This window comes from Gallus gallus, chromosome 14 (genome assembly GCF_016699485.2).
Source record: "Gallus gallus isolate bGalGal1 chromosome 14, bGalGal1.mat.broiler.GRCg7b, whole genome shotgun sequence".
In the NCBI taxonomy this organism is placed as follows: Eukaryota; Metazoa; Chordata; class Aves; order Galliformes; family Phasianidae; genus Gallus; species Gallus gallus.
This window is the reverse complement of record NC_052545.1, coordinates 6,397,944-6,420,787: the sequence shown is the minus strand read 5'-3', so window position 1 is coordinate 6,420,787 and position 22,844 is coordinate 6,397,944. Positions and strand designations below refer to the sequence as shown.

Sequence of the window (22,844 nt, the reverse complement as noted above, 5' to 3'; positions counted from 1 at the left end):
CTTTGGCTCTGCGTACGCGAGGAACCACGCTACTTCAACCAACCGGGTTGTGTGCGGCAATAGCCAAAATACCACCGTAGCCGCAGAGATTATTACAAAAAAAAATTTATTAACAGGGATGAAACAAAAAGCTGTAAACGAGCCAGCACGGATGAGAAGTGCGAGCAGTGCCGCGTGGTCGGGGCTGTGTGGGTGCGCTGAGCGCTGCTCCGCCGCTGGGCGGCAGTAACGGCCCGTGTTAAAAGCCCCGAACCCGAGGGGGGGCCTCAGCAGCAGCGCTGTGTGCGGGCAGCGGGGGCGGGCGGAGCATCGGCGGTCTGGGATAGGATAGAGGGGGGAGCTGAGCCTCGTTGGAGCCTACGTGTGTTAGGAAAGGCCACAAACGCAGTTGTGATGATTGTACCGCATCGTTTAGGGCCCGGTGGGTATATTCAAAGAGGAGCGTTTGCATCTCCTCTACTTAAATCATTTTTGTTGTTTGCTTTTGGTCCCCTACTAAAGAACCAAGTCGATAACTGCCAGCTCTTTTCATCAAGATGCAAGGCATTCCTGCCCAGAGAAGAGGGGAGTGTGCGGGGTTAGCAGCATGGGGGCAGGGGCTGCTGTTACACTGCTAAGGTTGTTCTGAGAAAATACAGTAGGAAAGGCAGGCTTGGGAGCAGACCTGGGTGTTGGAGCTGCCTGTCTCCTCTGCCTCCGTGGAGATTCCCAGGAGCTGCACAGCTGGGATCCCAAAATACGGTTCCCTCTGCAAAGCTGCTGGGGGCTGTAGAAAGGTCCACTCTTTTTTTTTAACCTCAGCTAGCAAGTGAGTGCTACAGCCCAGAATGGGAATGGAGGCAGCTGTTAAGCAGCATCGTGAGGTACTGATCAGGTAGCAGCTGCAGGAGCACAGCAAAGCTCAACAAAGCAGCACAAAACAGTTCAGTAGGTTTCCACTCACTTCATAATACCTGATGAGCGTGCAGGGCAGCTGCAGCGATGCTTGGAGGCTGCTTCTGCTGAGGCCAGACAGGGAAGGGTGATCCTAAAGGAAGGAGCAACTGGCAGGGCTGATGAGAGACAGCAGGCCCTGGCTGCTGCTCCCCAGGTCCCATGTGCTGGCTGCCAGCAGGGAGCAGGCGCTGCCCAGGGATGCGCAGTGGCAGGAGGCTGTGTGCTGCAAACATCCCCCAGGAACAGGTTTTTAACAGAAATAAAGCAACTGAAAGACATTTCTCCCCTAAAAAGCTATTTATGAAAAGGTTTATTTTAGGCTCCGTGTTATTACTGTGCTGGACCCGTTTCAGCAGTTGCTTTGCACGTTGCTTATTTTACTGCAGCTCACTGAGAAATGCAGCTCTGAGGGGTCTCCTCTGTCACTGCCTGCCTGGCTCCTGTGCTGAGGGTCCTCGTGCCCTTTGGGAATGCTGCTGCAGCTCAAGCCGGCACAATGAGGGGCAGCTGCACCCCGCCTCACTGCTGAGAAAGCTGGTGTTTGGGGAGTGAAGGGTGGGTTGACTTCAGTGGTCCATTTAGAGCAGTGCAGGGAGGTTCAATGCAGTGGGCACCTGGTGTTAGTGCATGTGGAATTGCTGAATAAGGAAACAGCCAAAGGCCAAACACATCATCCAGATTTGTACTTTGAAGTGCAACTTGGAAAAAAGCAAAAGTCAAATGCTTGGCACCAGACAAAAGGGGTGAGGAGTCCATTGAAGAGAGCTGGTAGAAGAGTCTTAGACCTGTACAACCAATGCCTACAGCACTCTCCTCATCTTTCTTCTGTTAGAAGAAAGAGCTGTCCCAAGAGGACTTCAGAGATAGCAGAGCATTGTTGTGGTCTAGAAACGCTATCACACTTACATAAAGGTATTTAGAATAAGCTGCAGAACATTAGCTTTCCTCTCATTAAAGTACTAGAAATGGCTGTAGTAAGAGAACCAAAGCCTTTACCAAACAGATAAACAGTCAGGAGATCTCTGTACAACAGATGTGTTTGCAGGAGCTCACTCAAACAAACAGACATCTAAGCTCTTGTCTTCTGCGGGGAAGAGGGGAAATCTTCATCGAGGAGGTATGTTACAACATGGGAAGGACTGACAGACAGAAGTAAGCAGCTACAAAAACGGTTGCCTTGAAAACAAAGCCTTCCCGCGTGCCCCAGGCCAAGGATCTGAACAGCTGAATTCCAAGGGTGTGGGAAAAGGGAATTCAGGATTTTTCCTGCCCGGATGTTTGGTGGGGAGCAGGCACTCCCCCACACCATCACTCCTAACACTAACGCACCCGGAGATGCTCTGGGCCAAGCACTGTCACTGCTGAACAGGTGCAGGAACCCATCGCTCCAGAAGCAGCCGCAGCTGCACCAGGAGTGGCTCTGGGCAAGGCAGGAGTGGAGCAGCTGCGAGAGGTGCTGCTTCTCTGTGGGGAATGGAGCACTGCGGGGCTCAGGGAGCGGCTGTGGTGCAGCACGGCCAGCCTGTTGCCAGCCCGAGGAGCTTCTGCTGGTTTCACCCCCCACGTCTCAGCTCACCTTTGACGCAGATACAGACACAAGACAGACATGCACACACTGTCCACGAGGAGAGAGCGCGGCGCACAAACACGTGGCATGAGTCTCTGTACAAAATGCACCGAGCGCATCAGAACCTGCAGCAGCCCGAGCCCCTCACTTCCTTCTTCACGTAATCGTGGAGCTTGAATTTGGGTTCGTTGGGCAGCTTCATGGACCTGTGTTTCAGTTCTCTGCAGGAAGGGGAAAGCACATTACCTCTCTGCCCATACAGCCTGCTACCAAGCTGTGTGACACCAGCCCTTTCACAGTGACTGGTGCTGCGTGCTGTCCCCCCACAGCTGGGAGCCCCCCCCTTACTTTGCAATAGCTGTGAATGCTAATTCCACATTGAGGCCGCTTTTGGCGCTGGTCTCCATGAAGGGCACCCCGTACTCCTGCAGGACAAGACAGCATTTGTACAGAGCTTCAGAAGAAATGTGAAGACATCAAACCAAGGAGGGCAGTGGAGGGTTAAAGGATGAGCAGATGAGGGAGAAGAGAGTGAGACAAAGGATGAATCCCACTCTGCAGTTATCCCCATGGCTGCTGTGCTGCCTGCCCAGTGTGAGCATAACAAATACTCCCACACAGCAAACAGAACCTCCCATACCTTAGCCAATTTTTCTCCATCTTCCCTTTTCACCACTCTGTCCTGGGCTGAATCCACCTGCCAACAGCAAAAGAACAAAGGGAGATTATTTGGAAGCTCAGCATTAGATAAGCCCCATGCCCCAGGAAAGGTCTCATTCCCTCCCATCAGCATAAGCAGAAACATTCTGGCAGCAAGGGGGATCTTGGGCTCAGATCCGCAGGGTGAGCACAGGACACTGCTTCCATCTCCAGCACCTCAATTCAGTGCAGCATTCCTGGGAGAGACTCTGCAGCCCAGGAACACACAGAGCAGGAGCCAGCTCCTATGCACCAGAAGGGAGATGGGCAGGAGCATGGCTTTGGTGATGAGAGCATCCCTCCCTGGGACAGGTGGCCAATTTCTGTGCTTCTGCTGGCCCAAAACCTGCAGCTGCATGGCTGCACTGCACCCACCCCTGCCCACATCCATAGCATCCGTGGGGCCAGCTCACCTTGTTTCCCAGTAACATAAGAACCACATCCTGCTGCGCGTATTCATGGATCTCTGTCAGCCATGCCTGCAGGGAGACAACCAGAGTTGAGCTGCAGTGAGATGGGCTCCAGGAATAGGAGGAGTCAGGTGGGGCTGCCCAGCCCTGGGCACTGGATGCCATGTGTGGGGAACCTGTAGGTCTGCAGGGAATGAGGGACAGCGGGATGTGGTTCTCTCCTCTGCCCAGGTTTGCTGCTAAGGCAATGGGGCAACATGGGGATGCATGGCAGCAGAGTGGGGACAAGGGAGCACGTCGCTCCTGGCAGCCGGCTGCCCCTGTTCACCGGGAGCAAGCTCTCCAGCTGGTGCTGTAATTACACACGGCATAAATCTGCCACTGAACCGAATCCATCGGCCTTTCTGGTTGCCAGAAAAGGGAAAATGTTCTCTGCATGTCCTCCGGCATCCTCAGCAGCCCCTCAGCAGCTGCCAGCTGGGCACGTGGCACCGATCACGACCCTTTGGGAATGACCATGGCTCGCACTGCTGGCACGCACCTCCCACACTGCCACCTCTGCTCCAGGGCAGCACCAGTCACAGCCCCTTTCAGCTTTCTTTTTCCCCAGGCTCCCCGAACCCCATTCATCTCGAGCACAGAGCATCATGAAGGCTGCCAAATCTCCGTGCCACCTGCAGCCAATGACCCACGGGTTTGCTCTGAGCACCAGCTGGGACTTCAGGGCTTAGGGAGCAACAACAGCACCCCAGAAACACACAGAGCTGCCTGAAGCCATCGGGAGCAGACTGGGAAGGGCCGCACGTACCTGGATGTTGTCAAAGGATGCCTTGTTGGTGACATCGTACAGCAGGAGCAGGGCTGTGGAGAGAGTGGTGGGTGTTAGTGCCAGCACCATGCTGTGCTTCCCAAGCCCCCCAGCCCTGCTGGGGATGTGCTTACCATGGGCATCCCGATAATACGCGTGTGTGACACTGCGGAAGCGCTCCTGGCCAGCCGTGTCCCAGATCTGTAAGGCAGAAGAGAGGAGTGAGAGCGTCATGCCACCACTCACAGGATGGAAACAGCACACGGCCATAGCACGCTGCAACCCCACAACGTTTCTTCGGCATTTTGCTTCTAACAGCAACCCAGGGGCTGATCTATTTGCACATGAGCAGTTTGCAGCTGCAGAGGAGCTTTCTGAGAATGGTAAGAGGAGAGGTGACAAGTGCAATAAATATGTAAGCAGCAACTCCCTGTTCCTCAGCACATCCGACTGCAGGGACGTGGTGTGTGACAAAGGGCTCGTGACCTCCATTGGAAATCAACCAGCGGAAGGATGCACGGGGACCGTGCATTGAATTGATCCGCATTTAGCACAGCAATGTTTCCGGAGCACTGAGCTGCTATCAGGGGAAGATGGGCACTACTGGCACAGCTGAGCTGCATGGGTACACATGTGCACATCCTCATGACAACACAGACGGTAAAGTGGGGACACACACGATGGCAGCTTCCAAACATGGGACAGAGATTGAACTCTTGGGGCTGTCCCTATGGCTCCGAGGGGTTTAACCACACCCTGAACACAGCAAGCACAGCTCCAGGGACTCACCTGCAGCTTCACCTTCACCCCGTCCACCGTCAGCACCTTGTTCTGCAAAGCAAGAGAAAAGAGAAGCAGCGCTGAGGCCGGGAGCTGCTGCCCCATGCCAGCTCTGCCAATGCATTGCTGATTTGCTCTCCCCATTTCACAACGCAGACACAGCGCCTGTTGGAGCAATTTGCAACTTGCACACCGAGAAGATTGTTTCCTGCGTCTGCTGCAGGTTCCATCTATTTGGATACTTAAATCTTTGTGTCTGCAACGCTGATTTAATGTGGTGTGCGACTCGGGCTGGATCACCTCTGGCAATAAATTAACGAGTGCCAGCATCCAATCTTAGCAGCCTTCAAAAGGCACGGCTAATGACTCCATATTCAGTTAGCAACTTACACAGATCTCCTTTTCCTGCTGCTTTTACTTGTTGCTCTCCCAGCAAGCACTGGGCTGGGTCCCTACAGCCGTCTGGGGGGAGGTGATGCCCACTGTGCCCCAGCCAGAGCCGGGTAGTGGTGCTGGGTGCCCTCTTCCTGCATAAACAACTGCCGATAACGATCGAGCAGCTCCCACAACACCACCAGGATGCTCAGCAAATTAATTGGCCCCAACAGCAATTGCTTTGTGGACTGGCTCCAAGGTGAGCCACTAATTGTCATCATGTGATGTGCAGCAGCAGCGCCTGGCCAGGCAGGCACAGGACACACAGATATCCCTGGCACCACCAACCACAGGTTTCCTAATTGATGCCATGCGTTCCCAGACAGCTCCAGGACTGCAGCAGCAGAGCACTGCCAGCTCCCTGGGTGCTGATTTTCAGAGCCCCACTGAAGCCAGCAGAGCTGTAGGATGGGCACAGTGAGGCACTCAGCACCCCCAGCGCGTTAACCAAGCCCAACCCTAAGCATAAAGCAGTCCCAGAGCAAGGAGCAGAGATCTGCAGAAATTAGCACAGTAATTGCTGGGGTATGATTAAAAAAAAGCCCCAAGCAATGGTGCATGACGGGGCCAGGTGGGATGGGGTGGTGGCACCTGCTGTGATGCCAATCCCATTGCTTTCCATTAGAGCATGGCCACGAGGATGCGGATGAGGAGGATGGCGTGGGGCGAAAAAGCACACTAAATTTACACTGTCTGCTGAAGCGGGCTCAGGGAGACGAACATGGTTTATAAATACCTTCAAAGGCAGTGATGGAGACGAGGGAGAGATGTGACTCACAGCCCAGGAGGGGAAGAAGTGGGCAGCCTGGCTGCGGCCGCAGAGGGGAAAGGGAATGGGAAAGGGAAAGGGAAAGGGAATGGAAAAGGGAAAGGGAAAGGGAAAGGGAATAGGAATGGGAAAGGGAATGGGAAAGGGAATGGGAATAGTGCACAGCTGGAGCTGCTGATGGATCTGCTGCATCACAGCTTCAAGCAGCACCAGTGAGAACGCTTAGCCCAGCCTGGAGCCGCTGCCTTCCTAACAAAGCATCAGCACATTTGCAGTTTGCCTTGGTAGGATGTAAAATACCTTGCAATAATTGCGTGTTATTTTTCCAGGATGTCTGTTCGTTTCTTTGTTGTAATCAGCCAGCTCTCACTAAATATCTCATAGCACAAACCTCATTGCTCGATGAAAGGAAAACATTTGCCAGCAGCCACAGGTGATTTCCTGCAGGCGACAGCTTGCAGCTGCCCACAGCAGGACTGCTTGGGGACCTGTGGTGCGCTCCCTGCCCTGCAGCACAGCTCAGGCTGATGCCCATATCCCAGCCAGGCTGCAGACAATAGCTGTGTCCCGGCACCAAGCAGTGGGGGGCAGCAGCCCAGGGTGCATTCGGCGGCTGCTCGACCCTCTGCTGGGTGAGCGATGCCCGGAGCACAGCTGTAGGTTTGGAGCACAACAGGCAGTGGCTGTACTGCAAACCTCACCCCACAAACCTCACTCCGCAAACAACCTTGTGAGCACCGACACCTCGTTTAGTACCTGTCCTCTGGAGGAGCTTAATTAAAAGCAAGCGAGCAGCAGCAGGATTCACACTAATTACAACTGCCCTACATTTTGGGTTAGGAGAGGATTCTTAAGCTTAATTACCATCTGGAAGAGCAGCGGGGAGCTGTGCATTGAGGTGCTGCTGGGGCAGGCTGGGGAAAATGTATGAGTCCACGAGGCTGCTGCATGAAGCTGATACTTTTGCTCATCCACTGCAGGACAAACTCAGGACAAGTGAGGGAGCACTGCACTGGAGCACAGGCTCACACGGCACACTGTAGCAGAGGTGATGCTTGCAGCAAAGCTGTCCATGCAACTGCTCTCTGCTGTTGCTCTTTGCGTGCTCAGGAAAGCAGTTCTTATGCAGCTTTTCACACAGGCATTGACAGTGCTGTCAAAGCATTTTCTAGCAGAGCTTACAGCGTGGAACACTCAGAGAGTCGCTGCTGCAGGAACAAGATGTTTGTAAGTTAAATTGTCCCCAGGACATCAGATAAATAAAGCTGGAACCTTGCAGATGCAGGGCCAATGCAATTACCGAGCAGACAGACCTCAGTGATGGGCAGCATCACCTACCCAGTGCTACAGCCATGGCATGGGCCCTACCCAGCACTGCTATTGGGAAGCAGAGGAAGGGAAGACCCACAGGTTGCTCCCCACACCCCATTGCTCCCCAACACTGTGCTTGCAGCTGCTGCTGGGGCACTGCTCGCTGAAGGATGCCCCACTGGGAGCCACGTGCATTGCCCACCAAGGCCGGAGCACCAACTCACCATCAGTTATTGCATGGACAACCCAACCCCGTGTTCTCTGCCTCCTTGCAGCTTTTCTGCACGTTAGCTCATTCATAAATTAAAGCCTTAAGCATTCAGTTGGATACATGGATTAACTCACTTCACAATTAAACTTGACAAATCAAAAGCTGCTCACTGCAACCCTCCAGCATGAGGAGGGGAAGAACCCCCTGTGGTTCCCCCAGAACACTCGAGAGCTCAGGGTAACCCAGCCACAGCATCACCTCCATGCACACTGATTGCACAGGGACACCAATGGCACAGGGAGACTCAGGGATGGGGACATGGTCATTCCCTGAGGACCCCACCAAGCCCAGCCCACTGCTGGGAGTTCAGCCACAGGGTGGACACCACTGCCCCCCCTGCATCAAGGCTGGAACAGAATGGCACCAAATGCCATCGGTGTGCTCTGAAGGGAGACCCCAAATTCCTGCCCCAGCACAGATACCACACAGCTGAGTGGGGCTGCACCTACAGACAGACACACACACACACACTGCCTGCGAGAGCGGCGATGGGAATGGATGAAGGATCAATATGGAAAGCTGCCCAGAGCAGCAGGACACCGCAATTTGCTCATTAAAACCCTGGAGCTTCCCCAGGGAACACGCACGGGCTGCCAGCAAGCTCACAATCTCCAGCCATGGCAGCCCTGCCTGGGGCAGCACAGGGGCTCTAAGAGCAGCCCTGTAAAATTCAAGAAGCCTCAGCGGGTGGATAGGGAAAAAGAAAAAGACAAAATCCAATCCCTGCTCACTTACAGCCCAGGATGGCAGTTTTGCCACATTCCGGCACACAGCTCGCACTGCTAACACAGCACTGAGCTATGGCACATGGCATGCTCTAAGGGAGGAGAGGTCCCACGTGAGAACACACCCCCTACCAGAACTGCTGTCACCATGGCCCTGAGCATCCCTCAGCCCCAAAGCATCCCTCAGCCCCTCTCAGGGCCAGCCCTGCATGTCAGCTGGCTGCAAACCTCCTGTGGTGTCTGATGGGGGAAACACACAGCAGGAGAGCAGCGGGCGAACACTGCTCATGAATCTGCAATCAACACCTATTAGGAGAGCTAAATGAATACTGAAGTTCCAACAACTGCAAACAGGCACTGGAGCAGCACAAGCACTGCTGAGCCCCTACTGCAGCTTCACATGAGCCCTCAGAGTGATGCTGTGTTGGTGTCTCCACATTGTGGAGCAGCAGACGGGCACAGCACCGGGCAGCACCCAACAGCCGGCACAGCACAGGGAAGGAGCCCACCTGCCCCTCTCCTCCAGGGCCATGAGCACTGCATTAAAGTGCAATTAGCATCTCCCAGGCTGCCAGCCCCACAGCAGATAAGAGCCAATCCTCTTTTTAGAGCAGATACACCGAAGAATTAGGGGCTTATCAGCTTCTATTCACATCAGCCTGAACATAAAAGGTTTTTCTGGCAAGAAGCAGAAAGACGTGTCTCGGGGGCAGATTAGGGGTAAGAGGATCTGTTGAGGATCACAGGTTTTACAGTAAAGCCCTGCTCTGCTCCTCAGCATCCTCCACCAGAGCCCCCCCCCTTCCCAGCCCAGCAGTGCCCATGGGGTGAGCACATTGAGATGTGGGAACATGGGATGCTCCAGGGAATGGCCCCATGGAGACGTGGGTGGATGGGGCTCACCCCTGCATCTCACAGCAGAGAGATTTGTGAAATATCTGTGCTGAATTCCCAATCAGGAGCCTTGGAAACAAAGGGGCAGGGATGGCTCACACCATGCCAACACCGGGGAGAAGGAACGCGGTGCTCAGTGTATTCATCTTCATCTTCCTCACCAACAACATAGCATGCTGCAAAGCAGACCAGGAATCTCCACAGCATGTTTATTCTGGCATCAATTCTCACATACAGCGTACGCAGCACCTGTCAGTGCTACGAGGATGAAAAATGGGTCATCAATTAATGCTGTACAGGGAATTGTTTGCTCTGCTCCTCGGGGAAAACAAAACCTTGCATCAGTTTTTGTGCCAGAGAAGCATCAGAAATGAAACGATCTGCTTTGTTCAGCATCTCCCTATGCCAGCCACGGGGTGGGGAGCAGCTCCTGGATGAGCACTCACAGCCCTGATTGTAGTTCCAATCCTTGGACCGGGGTCCTGGGAATCCCACCTGAGCCCTGCAGCCTTGGGGCTGCTCCTCTGACCTCGTGCAGTGACAGCTGCAGGACTGGACTGTGCCTTCCTCCAGTGCAGGGGATGTGCCTCAGCCCGATGGAGATGTGCCCAAGGAAGGCTCCCTGGCTCCAGCCACCACGGCATGCAATTATCAGGGTCTGTAATTGCAGCTGGAGGTGCAGCCAGGCTTCCTTCTATCTGGCACCCAAAAGGATGGAAACCTGCCTGAAATTTCAGAGATCACTTTGCAATCCAATTAAAGGAAATCAGGAAAGAATCCTGGCAGCATCTGGCAGCAACGGAGCATCTTCTGCAGACAGCACTGCAAACAGCATTATTAAATAGCACTTCTCATCCCTAAGAATATATATATATATATATAAATAAATTCAAGAATCCCACTGATCTGACAAATGGATCTGGAGCTTTTTATCACATCCCAGCACAAACACACTCATCCTTCACCTGCAGCCACGCCGCCGGGCAGCTCTGGGAAGCCAAGCTCCTTCTAAGCAGGAAACCTGGGTCCAGCTGAGCCTTTCAAAGGAAGGATTTAGGGAAAAGAGAGCAATTAAATGACTGCAATCCATTTTGTAGGACTCCACTGAGACACTGGCAATGGCCTGTACATACAAGGTCTTGGTGCTTGGAACCCATCCCTGCTGCAAGCCAGCACTGGGCACACGGTCGGCTTTTCTGCTTTCCAGCAATATCTGCAGCTCTTGCATTCCTGTTGCTATCAGAGCAGTCTCTCTGCAAGGTTTCTACACCAGTTTGGAGCCGCCAGCTGAGAAGTGACCCCAGAGAGACCCTAAGGAAGCAGCTGGGGAGCACTGGGGGCAGAACCCACGGCCCAGCCCCACATGTCCGACAGCCACACGGGACCCACGGCACACCGGAGGTGTTGGGCAGTGCTGCTGAGCACTGGCACATTTCAGATGGGGAAGAAGGAAACAACACAGCTGTGATACAGAGCTGTGATGGAAAGCAGGCTGCTCCAGCCTGGGTGTGAGGCTCAGAGCAGGCACCCCGCAGCCCCTCCCAGACCTATCTTTGGCATCTCGCAGCACCTCGGCAGCAATTATAGTGATGATGCCGTCTGCCAGGCACAGGCCGTGCTGCAGCGTCTGCACTGGGAATGGAGCTGGGAATGGGCACCTCCTGGCACCCACAGCTTTGGTCTCCTCCTTCTGCCAGCTCCTGAATCCCCTTTGCCAGATTCACCTCCGGTGCCAACACCCTGCAAGCAAAGGAGACTAGCAGCTGCCACTGGGAAAATGTTCTATCTGCAGGCAGTGAAACCCCAACCAACCTTCAGCTCCTGTCACAGCACAGACGCTTCCCAGCAAAAGTCAGATGAAAATGTCCAGCGAGAAGCTGCGAGTCACTGCAAACACAGCCCCGCTGCAGGCTCAGTGCATGCATCCAACTGCACTGCAGTGCCCAGGGGACTGCGAGGGGCCGGGCACAGCAGGCACACTGCTGCAGGGCACTGCCACAGTAATCTCCATCCATGAATGTTTGTTTTTTTTTTCCCCAAAAACGGCATCTGCCCAAATCCTGTACTGCTGCCCCAGCACCAGCGGGCATCTGCAAACCCTCCCGCAAATAAAACTGAGCCCAAAGCCACCTGCAGTCACCTCGGTGGGTTTTGCTTGGGTCCTCTGAGCGAGCTGTGCTTTTAGCACAAATGTGACCTCACGTGTGTCAGTATTCAGTGAGGAAAAACACATATGCCAGGCAGTAACACTTGCTCAGGAACAGAGTTATTTTGGGCGCTGTCAAGCACCTCTCACATTAATTCACGCACATTAATACATGCAGCACGTTAATGGGTTCAAGAAAGTCCTGCACGGCACAGCACCCATGTCCCTGCCAGCCCTTCCCAAGGCTGGCACTGCTTGAGGCCGCGTGGGCTGCCCAGCACTGCTGCCAAAACCCACGCTCAGCTCTAAAAAGAGGCGCTGTGAGTAGCAGTGAGCCCTCGGCATTTCCGCTACAGCAGCAAGCGTGCAGCGAGCGGGGCTGTGTGCACCGAGGAGCCCACATGAGCTGCTCTGACACCACGCAGAGCACTGCAGGGAAAATGCAACATGAGCCAAAGGTACGGGGCAGACACAACCTGGGTGAACCCAGAACAGGGATGGGGCTGACCGCATGTGCAGGACCTCACGGTTGACACCGACCCCAGCAAACAGGTGGGTGCTCCAAGCCCCGTCTTGGATTGGCTTGGCTGCATTAACGGATGCAGATCCTTTCCACCATTGTGTCACGGTCCGCAGCCATCAGCATAATACCAGGAAGCAAAACCCAGCAATTCCAACCCAATGCTCAGCGTCACCACCCAAGCAGCCGAGCAAGGTCGATGCCAGCAGGGTCGATGCACCCTGGCTGGCTCTGCCTGGCAGTCCCCTCAGCCTGGACTTGGGGGGAAGCATTCATGAATGGGCATTTTTTTAAGGTTCAGAACAAAAGACACGGTGCCAATGCCAACAGCTCTCCTTGGCAGGAAGGGAACAGGGAATTATAGATTCACTATATGAATCACTCATAGAATCACTGAACCAATGAATCAATCATAGAATCATAGAACAAATCACAGAATCATCGAATGCCCAGGGTTGGAAGGGACCTCAAGGACCACCGTCGGGATGGCAGTGCGGGGCTGGGCTGGATGCAGCGGACAGAGCCAGCCCAGCCCCATGGGATGACAAATCCCAGGACCAAAACCCACAGCAGCACTGAGGGGCCTCACTGATCACGGGGCCAAAGCCCAAACAGTGCACGTTCCACAAGCCCTTCCCTTCCCTCAGCCATCAGAGCCCGCTGGCGAGGGGAGGACGGCGGAGCGGTTTCCATAGAGACACCCGCGTAAGCAAAATGGAAAAGCAAAAGCCTCCATTTCCCAAATGTGTCACTTGGGCATAGGAACAGCATGGCCTGAGAGCCAGCAGCAAAGCATCCGGAGGTGCACTCAGGATTCAACCAGGGTCCAGGATGTCCCGGCTCTCTGTTGGTCCATTGCTTCTGGGCATGGAACAGATGTGGGATCGTTTGCACAAATGCAGCTGAGCACAGATACCCTCCGTTAAACAGCTTTGACAGAATTTAAAACAAAATGAAACAAAACCTCACCAGATGTTCACAGTGGGACCAGCTGCATCCCCACAGCAGTGCTGTGCTGGTGCTGACACTGTGGGTCTGCTCTGTGCCCTGGGATGTGCACCATCCTCCAGAGCTGCACGAGCTCTTGACAGATATTACTTGCAATCAGGGAAAAATATTTTCTCCCACGCAGGCATAAATATGAAATATTTGCTGTTGTTTCAGAGAGGTTTCTGAAGTCCTTCGAGGTAATGATTTGGTGCTTAGCCAGGGTTAAAAATACTCCATGCCCCTGTTGGACGAACAGAGCCATGGAGTGCTCTGTAGGGCGAGCACTGGGATGGAGCCGATGGGCAGGTATGGTACAGCTCTCCTCCAGGTCTGAACAAAAGCAAAACCCCACGAGGGAGCAGGGATTTCCCCATGGGGTGGGCAGAGATGTCGTGTGCAGGAAACCCACCGTCTCCCACTGCCCATCCTCATCCTCCTCCACTCGCCTTGCCCCCAGCAGCCGCGAGCATGATGCTTGATTTTCGGTTTCCTCATGGCAGAGCTCTGCAGGTAAGCAAGCACTCGATCTGCCCATTCCCCATTTCCATAGTAACCAGTACCCCCCCACCGCCAGCCAAGGACGAGTGGACAATGGCTCAGACACAGCTCCTTCCCTCCACAAACAAGGCTCCCATGCACTCAGATGGGATTCTTTTGTTTTTTGTTTTTAAATATTTCCGTTATCCAAAGGGAGGGGAGTTTTTTTGTTTTCTATTTTCATCTGAATGAAGATGACCATTGGAGGGCACCGCCTGTTCCCAGGGCTGGAGCACGAGTGCCAGGACACGATGCTCTGCCACCGACATACATTGCCAAAACCCATTCCCTGCCCAGACATGGAGATGACTGCTGGAGCCCAACTGCTGCAGCCATGGTGTCAGCACCCACTGCACTCCCCCAAGCGTTGGGTTGTTGACCGCATGGCCAAGAGCTCCAAGACCTGCCGAGCCCCGCTGCGCTACGCTCCCCCAAAGGCTCATTTACTCCAAAACGTGCCGCAGCCTGCTGGGGGCAGATCATTAATCGGCGGTAACGAATGAGTCAGCAGCAGCTCAAGGAGAGGCAGCCCACGCTGTCTCCGTGCTGGGTGCACGTGGACCCGCGGCACCGCACCCAGGACCCCGCTGCTGTCAGCGCCCACCGTTCCCAGGGGAGCTCTGAGGGACGTCCCCCAGCAGCCAGAGCTGGGACAGACCACGCGGCCCCACTTCCATCTGCTTTCAAAGAAAATCCCAGTTCTGCACCACTGAATTCAATATTTTATCACAAATGAGAGATGAAAGTGAAATTAAGCCAAATGTATTCCATTAAATATTCAGACCGTTTAGACTCGCTCTGGCCCTATTTCAATGTTTTTATGGGCTGTGAACCACTCCGTTGCAGGACGCAGCAATGAGTCGGGAGCAGCGACTCCTGCAAAATCCACCCCCTGCCCCATCACTTCCACTGTTGGCTGGGATGGATGCAAGACTTCACAGCTGAGTTAGCTACCAAATCCATTCTGGGTCATAAGAGAGCCCCTTGTGCACCGAGATCACCTTCACATCACCGTGCAAACTGCCTGAGAGTTTTCTTGCCCGGGCTCTGGGGCTCACATAAAGAGCAGTTCGAGCACTTTTCTGCTTTGAATGCAATCGTGTCATTTCTTTCTGCCTTCCCCAAGGCAGGAATTGAGGCTGTTGCCCACTGGGATTACCAGCAGCATGCGGGCGTTAGCAGCTCATTGCCGAGCTGCAGAACCAGAGCACATTGAGGTTTATTATTTTCCAAATGTAAGAGCCAAAGAGACATGAATAAAACACCGGCAGCTGGGAGGGAGAGGGTGCAGCCCGCCGGGCTCTGCTCTCAGCATCTCTTGGCAACTGAGCCCTGCATGTAAATGACAGCTTCGCCTTCTTGTGATCGGGAGCAGACTGCAAAGCTGCATCCCTCTGCAAGGGAAAGGAGCAGCAGCTGAAAGCAAAGCAGGGCTCGGCTGCTCGGGAATAACGGCTATTGGAGAGGCTGTCCTGGGAGCAGGGAGCAGCTGCACGATGGCTGCTATCCAAAGAATCGGACATGAAATACATCAGTAAAATAAACGTGGGGAGCCTGAACAGCACCGGCCCTACAGGAGCACCACAAGTGCCCTCTGAAAGCTGGCAGCAGGGTGGGAAGCTCCTCTGGGCAAACAGAGCCTGGCTCTCCTTCCAGCAACAAACACAAAAGTATAAAATCGGCAACTGGCTTCTATTAACATCCATGCAGCAGTGAGAAATGCAGAAGCAGAGGAAGAGCCACCAGAAGGGTGCAACCAGTGCAAGGCCCCCTCCGAGCCCGAGCTGGGCACCGAGCACCGGGTGATACGGGCAGCACCCTTTGGGGACGTGAGCTGAGGACGTCCTCCTGTCCCCACGCTGCTGCTCACAGCACTGCCGGGCTGAGCACAGCCCTCAGCCCCTGCATGGGGACATTGCACAGCACAGCGTACAGAGATGCAGCTCATACCTCCAAAAAAAAATCCTATCACACACCACTGATCGCACCTCCGGAGCAGCGCAGGATGTAACCACAGCCTCTCATCGCTCAGGGCCACCAGTGACAGCTTTTATTTACCGAACGCGAGAGCTGTTCCCGAGGGCAGATTAACAGCAGTGCGACCAAGGCTGAGAAAAGGGGTCCCTGAGAGCAGGGCAGGGTCGGGGCTTCGGGGAAACGTCCCACGCAGCGCCGGAGCGGGGCCGCAGCACGAGGTCTGAGCGCCCGCAGGGATCGGACCGCGCACGGCTGGGGAAGGAGCGGCTGGGCTGCTCCCTGCAGACCTGTCTGTAAGGCTGACTGACACAGGAAGCATCTCCCCGGCTCAGCGCAAAGAACCTCATTAGCGCCTCTTCCCAGGGAGAAAAGGCTCATCTTGAATTCTCTCTTTTATGTTCTCTCCTTTCAGGTCCAATTAGCACAGACCCCTGAATTCAGCCGTGCTCCGCGGGCAGCCCCATCCGAACCGCCCCGCGTCAGCTGCCAGCCGTTCCTGCGCACACTTCTGCCACGTTCCCAAAGCGCAGATGTTACAGCCCCACCGGGAGAGCTGGGATTCACCCCTCTAATTCCCAACACGGTTCTGTTCCAGGGGTCCTTTCTGCCTGAAACTCCTAAAGCATAAAGTTTTGGGGCAGCTCCGGGCGAGGCGAGCTGCAGAGATGCTGGACGGAGGCTTTGGGGGCCCAGATGTCCCATGGGACCTCAGTGCCCAGGGGGAGGAAGCAGAGCAGCGCTCAGCACAGCCCTGGAGGCCGCAGCTCGTGGGAGGTGATAATTGGGCGCCTATTGTCCAGCATGAGCTGGGAGCCCAAAGCTGACACTGTCAGAGGTGTTTGTTTAACACGGGTGTGCCCCCCAGGGGAACGGGGCAGTGATGCTGGGATCGGGGGAATGGCAATGACAGGCAGAGATGCAGATGCATGGAGGAGGCTGGAGCCTGGCACTGACCCCCAAACGCTCCCACCGTAGATAGAATGGATCACAGCGGGATAGGGAGCTGAAGGGCACCTCTGAACTGAAAAGGTTCCACTCTGATGCGTTTTTTCCTCATGCTAACATTGCAGTTTCCCCGGTCTGTTTGGAAAAGGAAACGCTGCTATTTACATCAACATCCTTGTGTTTGTTTAGGAGACAATTACAAACGAACAACAAAACATGAGAAGCTCTCCATAACATAAACCAGTAGGAGGGAAAAGCCTAGGGGGTCATTAGGAATTGTAATGCCTGATTAATTTTATATGGATTTCTATTCATTTACATTTGCTCAGGCAGCACCATCCTTCAGCCATCCTCACAGCCCAGGCAGTCCCAAAGGATGCAGCTGAGGGCTCTGGGTGCCCCACAGGGACCGGGTGAGGTCAGAGCAGAGCAGAGCCCATCCCAAATCCAGAGCCACCCGTTGGCACATATGGGCTTGGGGGCTTCAGCCAGAAACCTGGCTTTGAATTCAGGGATGGCAAAGGAAGGGCAGTGTGACAGCTCCGTTATTAGCTGGATGCTAATTAAACACCAAACGTGCTTGTGCAGCAGAAGCCTCTGGTGCTCTCAGCCTGGAGTTCTGTAATTGTGCATTGTAATGCAAACAGCAGAGGGGCACAATTACTCGGCGCCTGCAAACAGGATTATCGTAATGGCAGCAGAGATGTACAATCACAGAACTATTTCCATGTCCCTGAAAAATGACGAGCATCTTATCGAGATGGTAATGATGAGGTTTAGGACACACTCCTGATGTTTCCCACTGCATAATCCACCCATTTCAGACTCATGCACCTCCAGCAGCTCTATTACGGGAGTAAATTAACCCTAATTTGATTGCTGCTCGGTGGCACTTGTTTCAGCACTCTGATCAATAAGTGACAGGTTGTAAGGCTGCTCTCAGTATCAATCATTGTGATCAGTCATACAATGCTTTCCTCTTAAGAACACTCAAAATACGGTTTGATTATGTTGATATAACACCATGGGCTCTGATCCACCAACATTTGTGGCCCCTGTGGCCTCAATCTGCACTGAGAGCTGCAGTGCAGGAAACACTCACACCTGCGCACAGGGGTAGCACTGCAGAAACAGTGACACCAGAGCTTCTGTCTGTGCCCAGGACATCTTCTGTGCAGATTCTGAATGAAGAAAGGCAGCCGGGAGGACACAGCACAGCACAGGGACATCCATGGTGCTGACACAGGAACCTACAGCACCACTGTCCCACACTGTGCCACATGTCCCAGGCTTCTGCAAGGAGCAGGAGGGGGCTGGGAACCATCCTGAAAACTCAGTTCATCTGCTCTTCTTCCAGCTGCTGCTTCCAGCTTGACATGGCCTATCACCACCCTTTGGGGATGCCAGTTCTGCTTGCCCGTTTCCAGGTCCCCTATTCAATCCAACACCTCCACCAAACAGCAGTTGAGAACCGGCCACCAGTTCCTAACAGAGTACCCAAAGGCAACACCATTAGAAAATGCTGCCTGGGGTATGGCCACCATCCCCAGTCCGGGTAGGATGGGCTAAGGATGCGCAGCTCATCAATAACACAGAGTTCCGTGCACCGTGCCCCTAAGGTTCGCTTTGGTGATGCCTCGAAGAGATGTTGGGCTGCGTCACTTTGTTACTGTTTTCTATCATTGTTTTTAAAACAACGACATTGGCTTAGGGAAACATTTTCACCAGGCAGATGGTCAGAGCCGAACAGTTGTGCGTACACAAACCCTCCCCAGGGCACGCAGAGGACACACTCCCCGTTGTTGTGCAGAGCCGTAATTTGACGCTGCTGCAGCCATCAGCTGCCTCCTCTACCCGCAGCCCCAGGAGTGCACACAGGGCACGGGATGCTGAGCTCCACATGGCTGGAGCAGCATTTTGGTGTTCTGAGGACAGTCACCAACCTGGCACATCCCAACTTACCCTGAAGTCAATCCCCACGGTGGAAATGAAGCTGCCCGCCAGGAAGGCACCGTCCTTGAAGCGCACCAGCAGGCAGGTCTTGCCGACCCCCGAGTCGCCCACCAGCATCACCTGCAGGAGGAAGGCAGTGGGGTTAGGAAACCTTCTCCTGAAGCTGCCCCACCGCAGCCATTACCCCTTCTGCAACCCAAAAGCCCCATCCTGAATACAAGCAGCTGCCCAGCCCCACTGTGCTAGGGCTCCTGCACCACTCCATGGCACTGCTCCACACACCCAGGGCACGGCGCTGCCTCCATGAGCCCGACTGCCATTGTCCCTGCAGAAATTGTCAGCCTGTGACCAAACATCAACGATTCCAACACAGGCACTGCCCTGGGTCAAAGCAAACCCACACAGGAGCCAGCAGCACCAACCAGCACCATGGGCTCTGCCACTCCACCCGGATGGGGACAGCCCCAGCCACGGATGCTTCTCCTTTGGGGCTCATTTTGGCTCCTTTCCTGGGGTGCCCCGCAGCACTGCTTGCTGCGACCGCCCCACGCAGCTCTACTCGGAGCCACGACACAACGAGCTCTGCTAAACCCATATATATGTGTGTGAATCCAGAGGATGGGGAGAAAAAAAGTCTTGTGTGTGTGTGTGTGTGTGTGTGCAAAATTTTAGTACAAATAGCAGAGCTGATTTTATTAAAAACTTTCCAACACCAGTCCTGGAGTGTGCCCACCCTTAAGCCCACCACTGCCAGCAGCTCTGAGGCTGGGCTCCCACCAGCGGCTCTGCCACCAGGAACCGGCCCCATGGCCCACCTTGGGGGGCTGCTGCCGTCTGCGAGGCAACTCAGCAAAAAGAGTAGAGGAAGTCCATCAGGTCAGGCTGGCACCAAACACAGCACAGCAGCCATCAGTGAGGAACACCCGGACACAGAGCAGAGCCCTTTGCTGCCCGGCATGGTTGGGTTTATTTGAGAAGTGAGCTCAGGGCAGCATCCATGCAGGGTCAGCTCCATATCAGCACAGCTGTTGCACTGCTGCTGCAGCTGTACCAGCAACGACTGCCTCCCAAAGAACCGAACCCATGTCTCAAATCCTTACAGTACCATGGCCGCACCGCAGGTGCTGCGCTCCTGGCACCACGCACCAATGCTCAGACCTTGCCATAGCGAACATCACCTTCCCCATAGCTTAGAGCTCCACGCTGGGTTACAGAGAGCTGTGTTGGAAATGAGACAGGCTGTGCTGTGCTGAACAACAGCCTCTACCAGAATTGGGCTTGAGAGGGTCTTGTGGTGGGGGTGAGACGCAGTGGGGTTGCCAACACTTTTGGGCTGCGGCTCACAAGCCAGAACCCGGAGCAGTGAGATGGAGCCAGATGAGACCTTATAGGAAAGCACAAGCTGGAGATAGTTCAACAGCAGGCAGAGCAAATCCAATGTGATGCGAGGGAACCGTCACCCTGGTTTATAACCCAATTCTTTATCTTGGTAAAGAGGGAGCAGAAGGTTATGGTAACCAATCCGAGCAGAAAGCGATCTATCACCACTTGCAAAAGTTGAGCAGAAGCCCTTTGGTGGAGGGCTTTGCATGGAGCCTCCTGCAGAGCTGCCGGACCCACAGCCCTGTGCCGGGTGGTGGGGCTGAGCCCCGCCGGTGTCGGGTACGGGATGGCAGCGGGAAGCGGGCGGCCACGGCACGGAGTGTGAGGGGGTGAGGGCACGACAGTAGGCGCCCCACGGCCGCCCCATCCCCGGGGAACTTCGCCGGCGGCCGCGGGGGGGGCTGCTGCGCTCTGCACGGCTCGACTCGGAACTGCACGGCACGGCACGGTTCGGTTCGTAATAGCACGGCACGGCACGGCTCCCCCCCCCTATGTCCCCGGGCACCCCATGCTTTGCTCCGGCCCTGCCCGCCCCTCCCCGGCAGTCCCTCTCCCCGCAGCCCCTCGCACCTTGAAGGCGAGGTCGTAGAACTCTCCGCTGCTGCTCAGCGAGGGCCGCCCGGACGTAGCGCCGCCGTTCCGGGGCAGCTCCGGAGCGGGCGCGGGGCTCCGCGGGGCGGCGGCGGCGGGGGGGGGCAGCGCGGCGGAGGGCGCGGAGCCGCCGCCTTTGCTCCGTGCCGCTTTCTTCCGCGACATGCCGGGGCAGCGCGGCCGCGCTGAGGGCGCGGGGCTGTGCCGCCGCCGCCGCCTCCCCGGGCCCGGCCCCGCTTCCAATGGCAGCGCCGCGGGGGCGGCGGCGAGGGCCGGGCACGCTCCGCTCAGCGCCCGCTCGCTCCTCCCCGGCCGCGCTCCGCTGCGCGCTGTGCTCCGAGCGGTGCTCGTGCGGGAGGGGAGCGGGGCTGCGGGCACTCACACGTGCGGGAAGGGGCGGCCCGAGGGCACCCACTAAGGGAGCAGCGCACCGTGAGTCTGCACCTACGAAGAGAGCAGAAGCCTTCATTTGCCCCCAGGGAGGGAGCGGCGCCGCGCGTTTGCAGCCACGAAGAGGGCAGCGCACCGTGCTTTTGCACCCGCAAAGGATGCTTGCGCACCGTGCATCCGCACCCACAAAAGGAGCAGCACACCGCACACTCACATGTGCTCCAGGTGTGCATCACGGGCGCGTTCACCCAGGTGGGAGCAGTGCTGTGCCTCACGCTCTGCCTGCTGTCCCCGAGCTTCTGCGTACCCCCACCTCACAGCAGTACACGGGGGTGGCTGCTCTCTGGGTCTGGGCCCGTATTTCAGCAGCTGGAGCTCCCGCACTGCTCCACACCTGGGCAGAGCCATGGGCAAGAGGCAGGCGCCCAGCAGTGAGGAGCAGGTACAGAGCAGGAGGTGGCACGGCACACCCTGGGGGGCAGCGGGTGCTGTCTGTTCTGCTGGCAACTTGTGCTACCCTCGATCTGTCTCAGCAACTGGTTTCAGAGAGGAACACTTTGCATCTTTCTTTCTGGCTGCAAATGAAGTGTCACCCGAGGCACTTGCGACTCTCTCAACTGAAATAAATGTCTTTAGCTGTGTGACAGAGTTCCAGCGGCACAGCCTTATCCTTCCTGCAGAAGGAGGCTTGAGCAGTCCTGTCGGAGCAGGGGAGGAAAATAAATCTCTCCGGTGAGAAGCCAGGCAGGCACACAATGAAGGCATAAATAAGTAACAGGGCTTGCACAAGCCCAGGAGGAGCTGATGGCCAACACAAAGGAGCTCACAACAACCTGAGCCATGAGCAGAGCCCAGACTGCACCACAGTGAAACCCTACTGCTGCTGTGGTTGGAGCGAACACTGCTCTTTGGGCCCTTTGGTGCCCCCAAGGGCTGAGCTGCACGAATGGGCACCTCCCTTCCCCGGTGTCCTCTCCTGCCCTCCTGGACTTGCAATGCCCCGGGGGCAGTGCTTCCCTGCATGCAGCAGAACAGCTTCTTTGGGGGCATTTAAAGCTGCAGTGAATCCCTGTTCTGCTCTCTCAAAACATTCCCACCGCAGAATGGGGAGGCAGAGAGCAGAGCTCTGAGCGCTTCTGTGATGGATGGGGGAGATGAGTTGGGCTCGATTCCCCCTGAGATCCCCTTCTGCCACCCTGAGCCACACACACAGTCGTGGCTGCAGAGCTCTGGGCTTCCTCCTGCTGGAGCTGGAGACAAAGCTGTCATAGCAGAGGCTTCTCACCCTCTTCCTGCCACGATCCATCTGGGAGATGGAGGACCTGACTTGGCAGAGCAGACTTGGTGCCAAGGCTTTGCTCTATAATCTGATTTTCCAGGACAGCTGTGGTCAATAGAGGTGGAGGGAGCAAAGTACAATGCTGGAGCTAGCAATGGCTCCATAGGATTTTTAGCTTGTCCCCATGCAGCAACAAAGCTGGCACAGGGCATTCCTTGCACGGGGAGGGGGGGAAGGTGCACAGCCTCCATGGGACCAGCACTGCTTTAGCAAAGAGGATTTGTTTTCCCCCATCCCCACCATGGCCAATGATGATGGAAATCTTTAAGAGCCGTGTGCTCAGAGCAAACAAAGCCAGCTGCTTATCGCCGCTGCATCGCAGCAACACGGCACAGGGATGGTCCCTTGCTGCAGGTGGTGTTGGGGACATTGCCTGCTGGCTGCTGCTCTGCCAAAGGTCGCACGCTGCAGGGCTCGGCTGTGAGCAATGCCGGTGCTTGGAGCCACACAGCCATGGGAGCACAGCGG

General features: G+C 55.5%; 1 protein-coding gene across 1 annotated transcript; it reads right to left on the bottom strand.

Annotated features, from left to right (window-relative positions):
• Window positions 1–1,218: 1,218 nt before the first annotated feature.
• Window positions 1,219–20,849, bottom strand: RAB26 (RAB26, member RAS oncogene family). Its single transcript, XM_015294454.4, has 9 exons — window positions 20,627–20,849; window positions 18,683–18,793; window positions 5,210–5,251; window positions 4,555–4,621; window positions 4,421–4,473; window positions 3,616–3,681; window positions 3,144–3,200; window positions 2,852–2,928; window positions 1,219–2,724 (listed from the first exon to the last, which is right to left on the bottom strand). Exons 1-9 carry the CDS (start codon window positions 20,810–20,812, stop codon window positions 2,622–2,624), a joined length of 762 nt encoding a protein of 253 aa, XP_015149940.2. The 5' UTR covers window positions 20,813–20,849; the 3' UTR covers window positions 1,219–2,621.
• Between the last annotated feature and the right edge of the window lie 1,995 nt (window positions 20,850–22,844).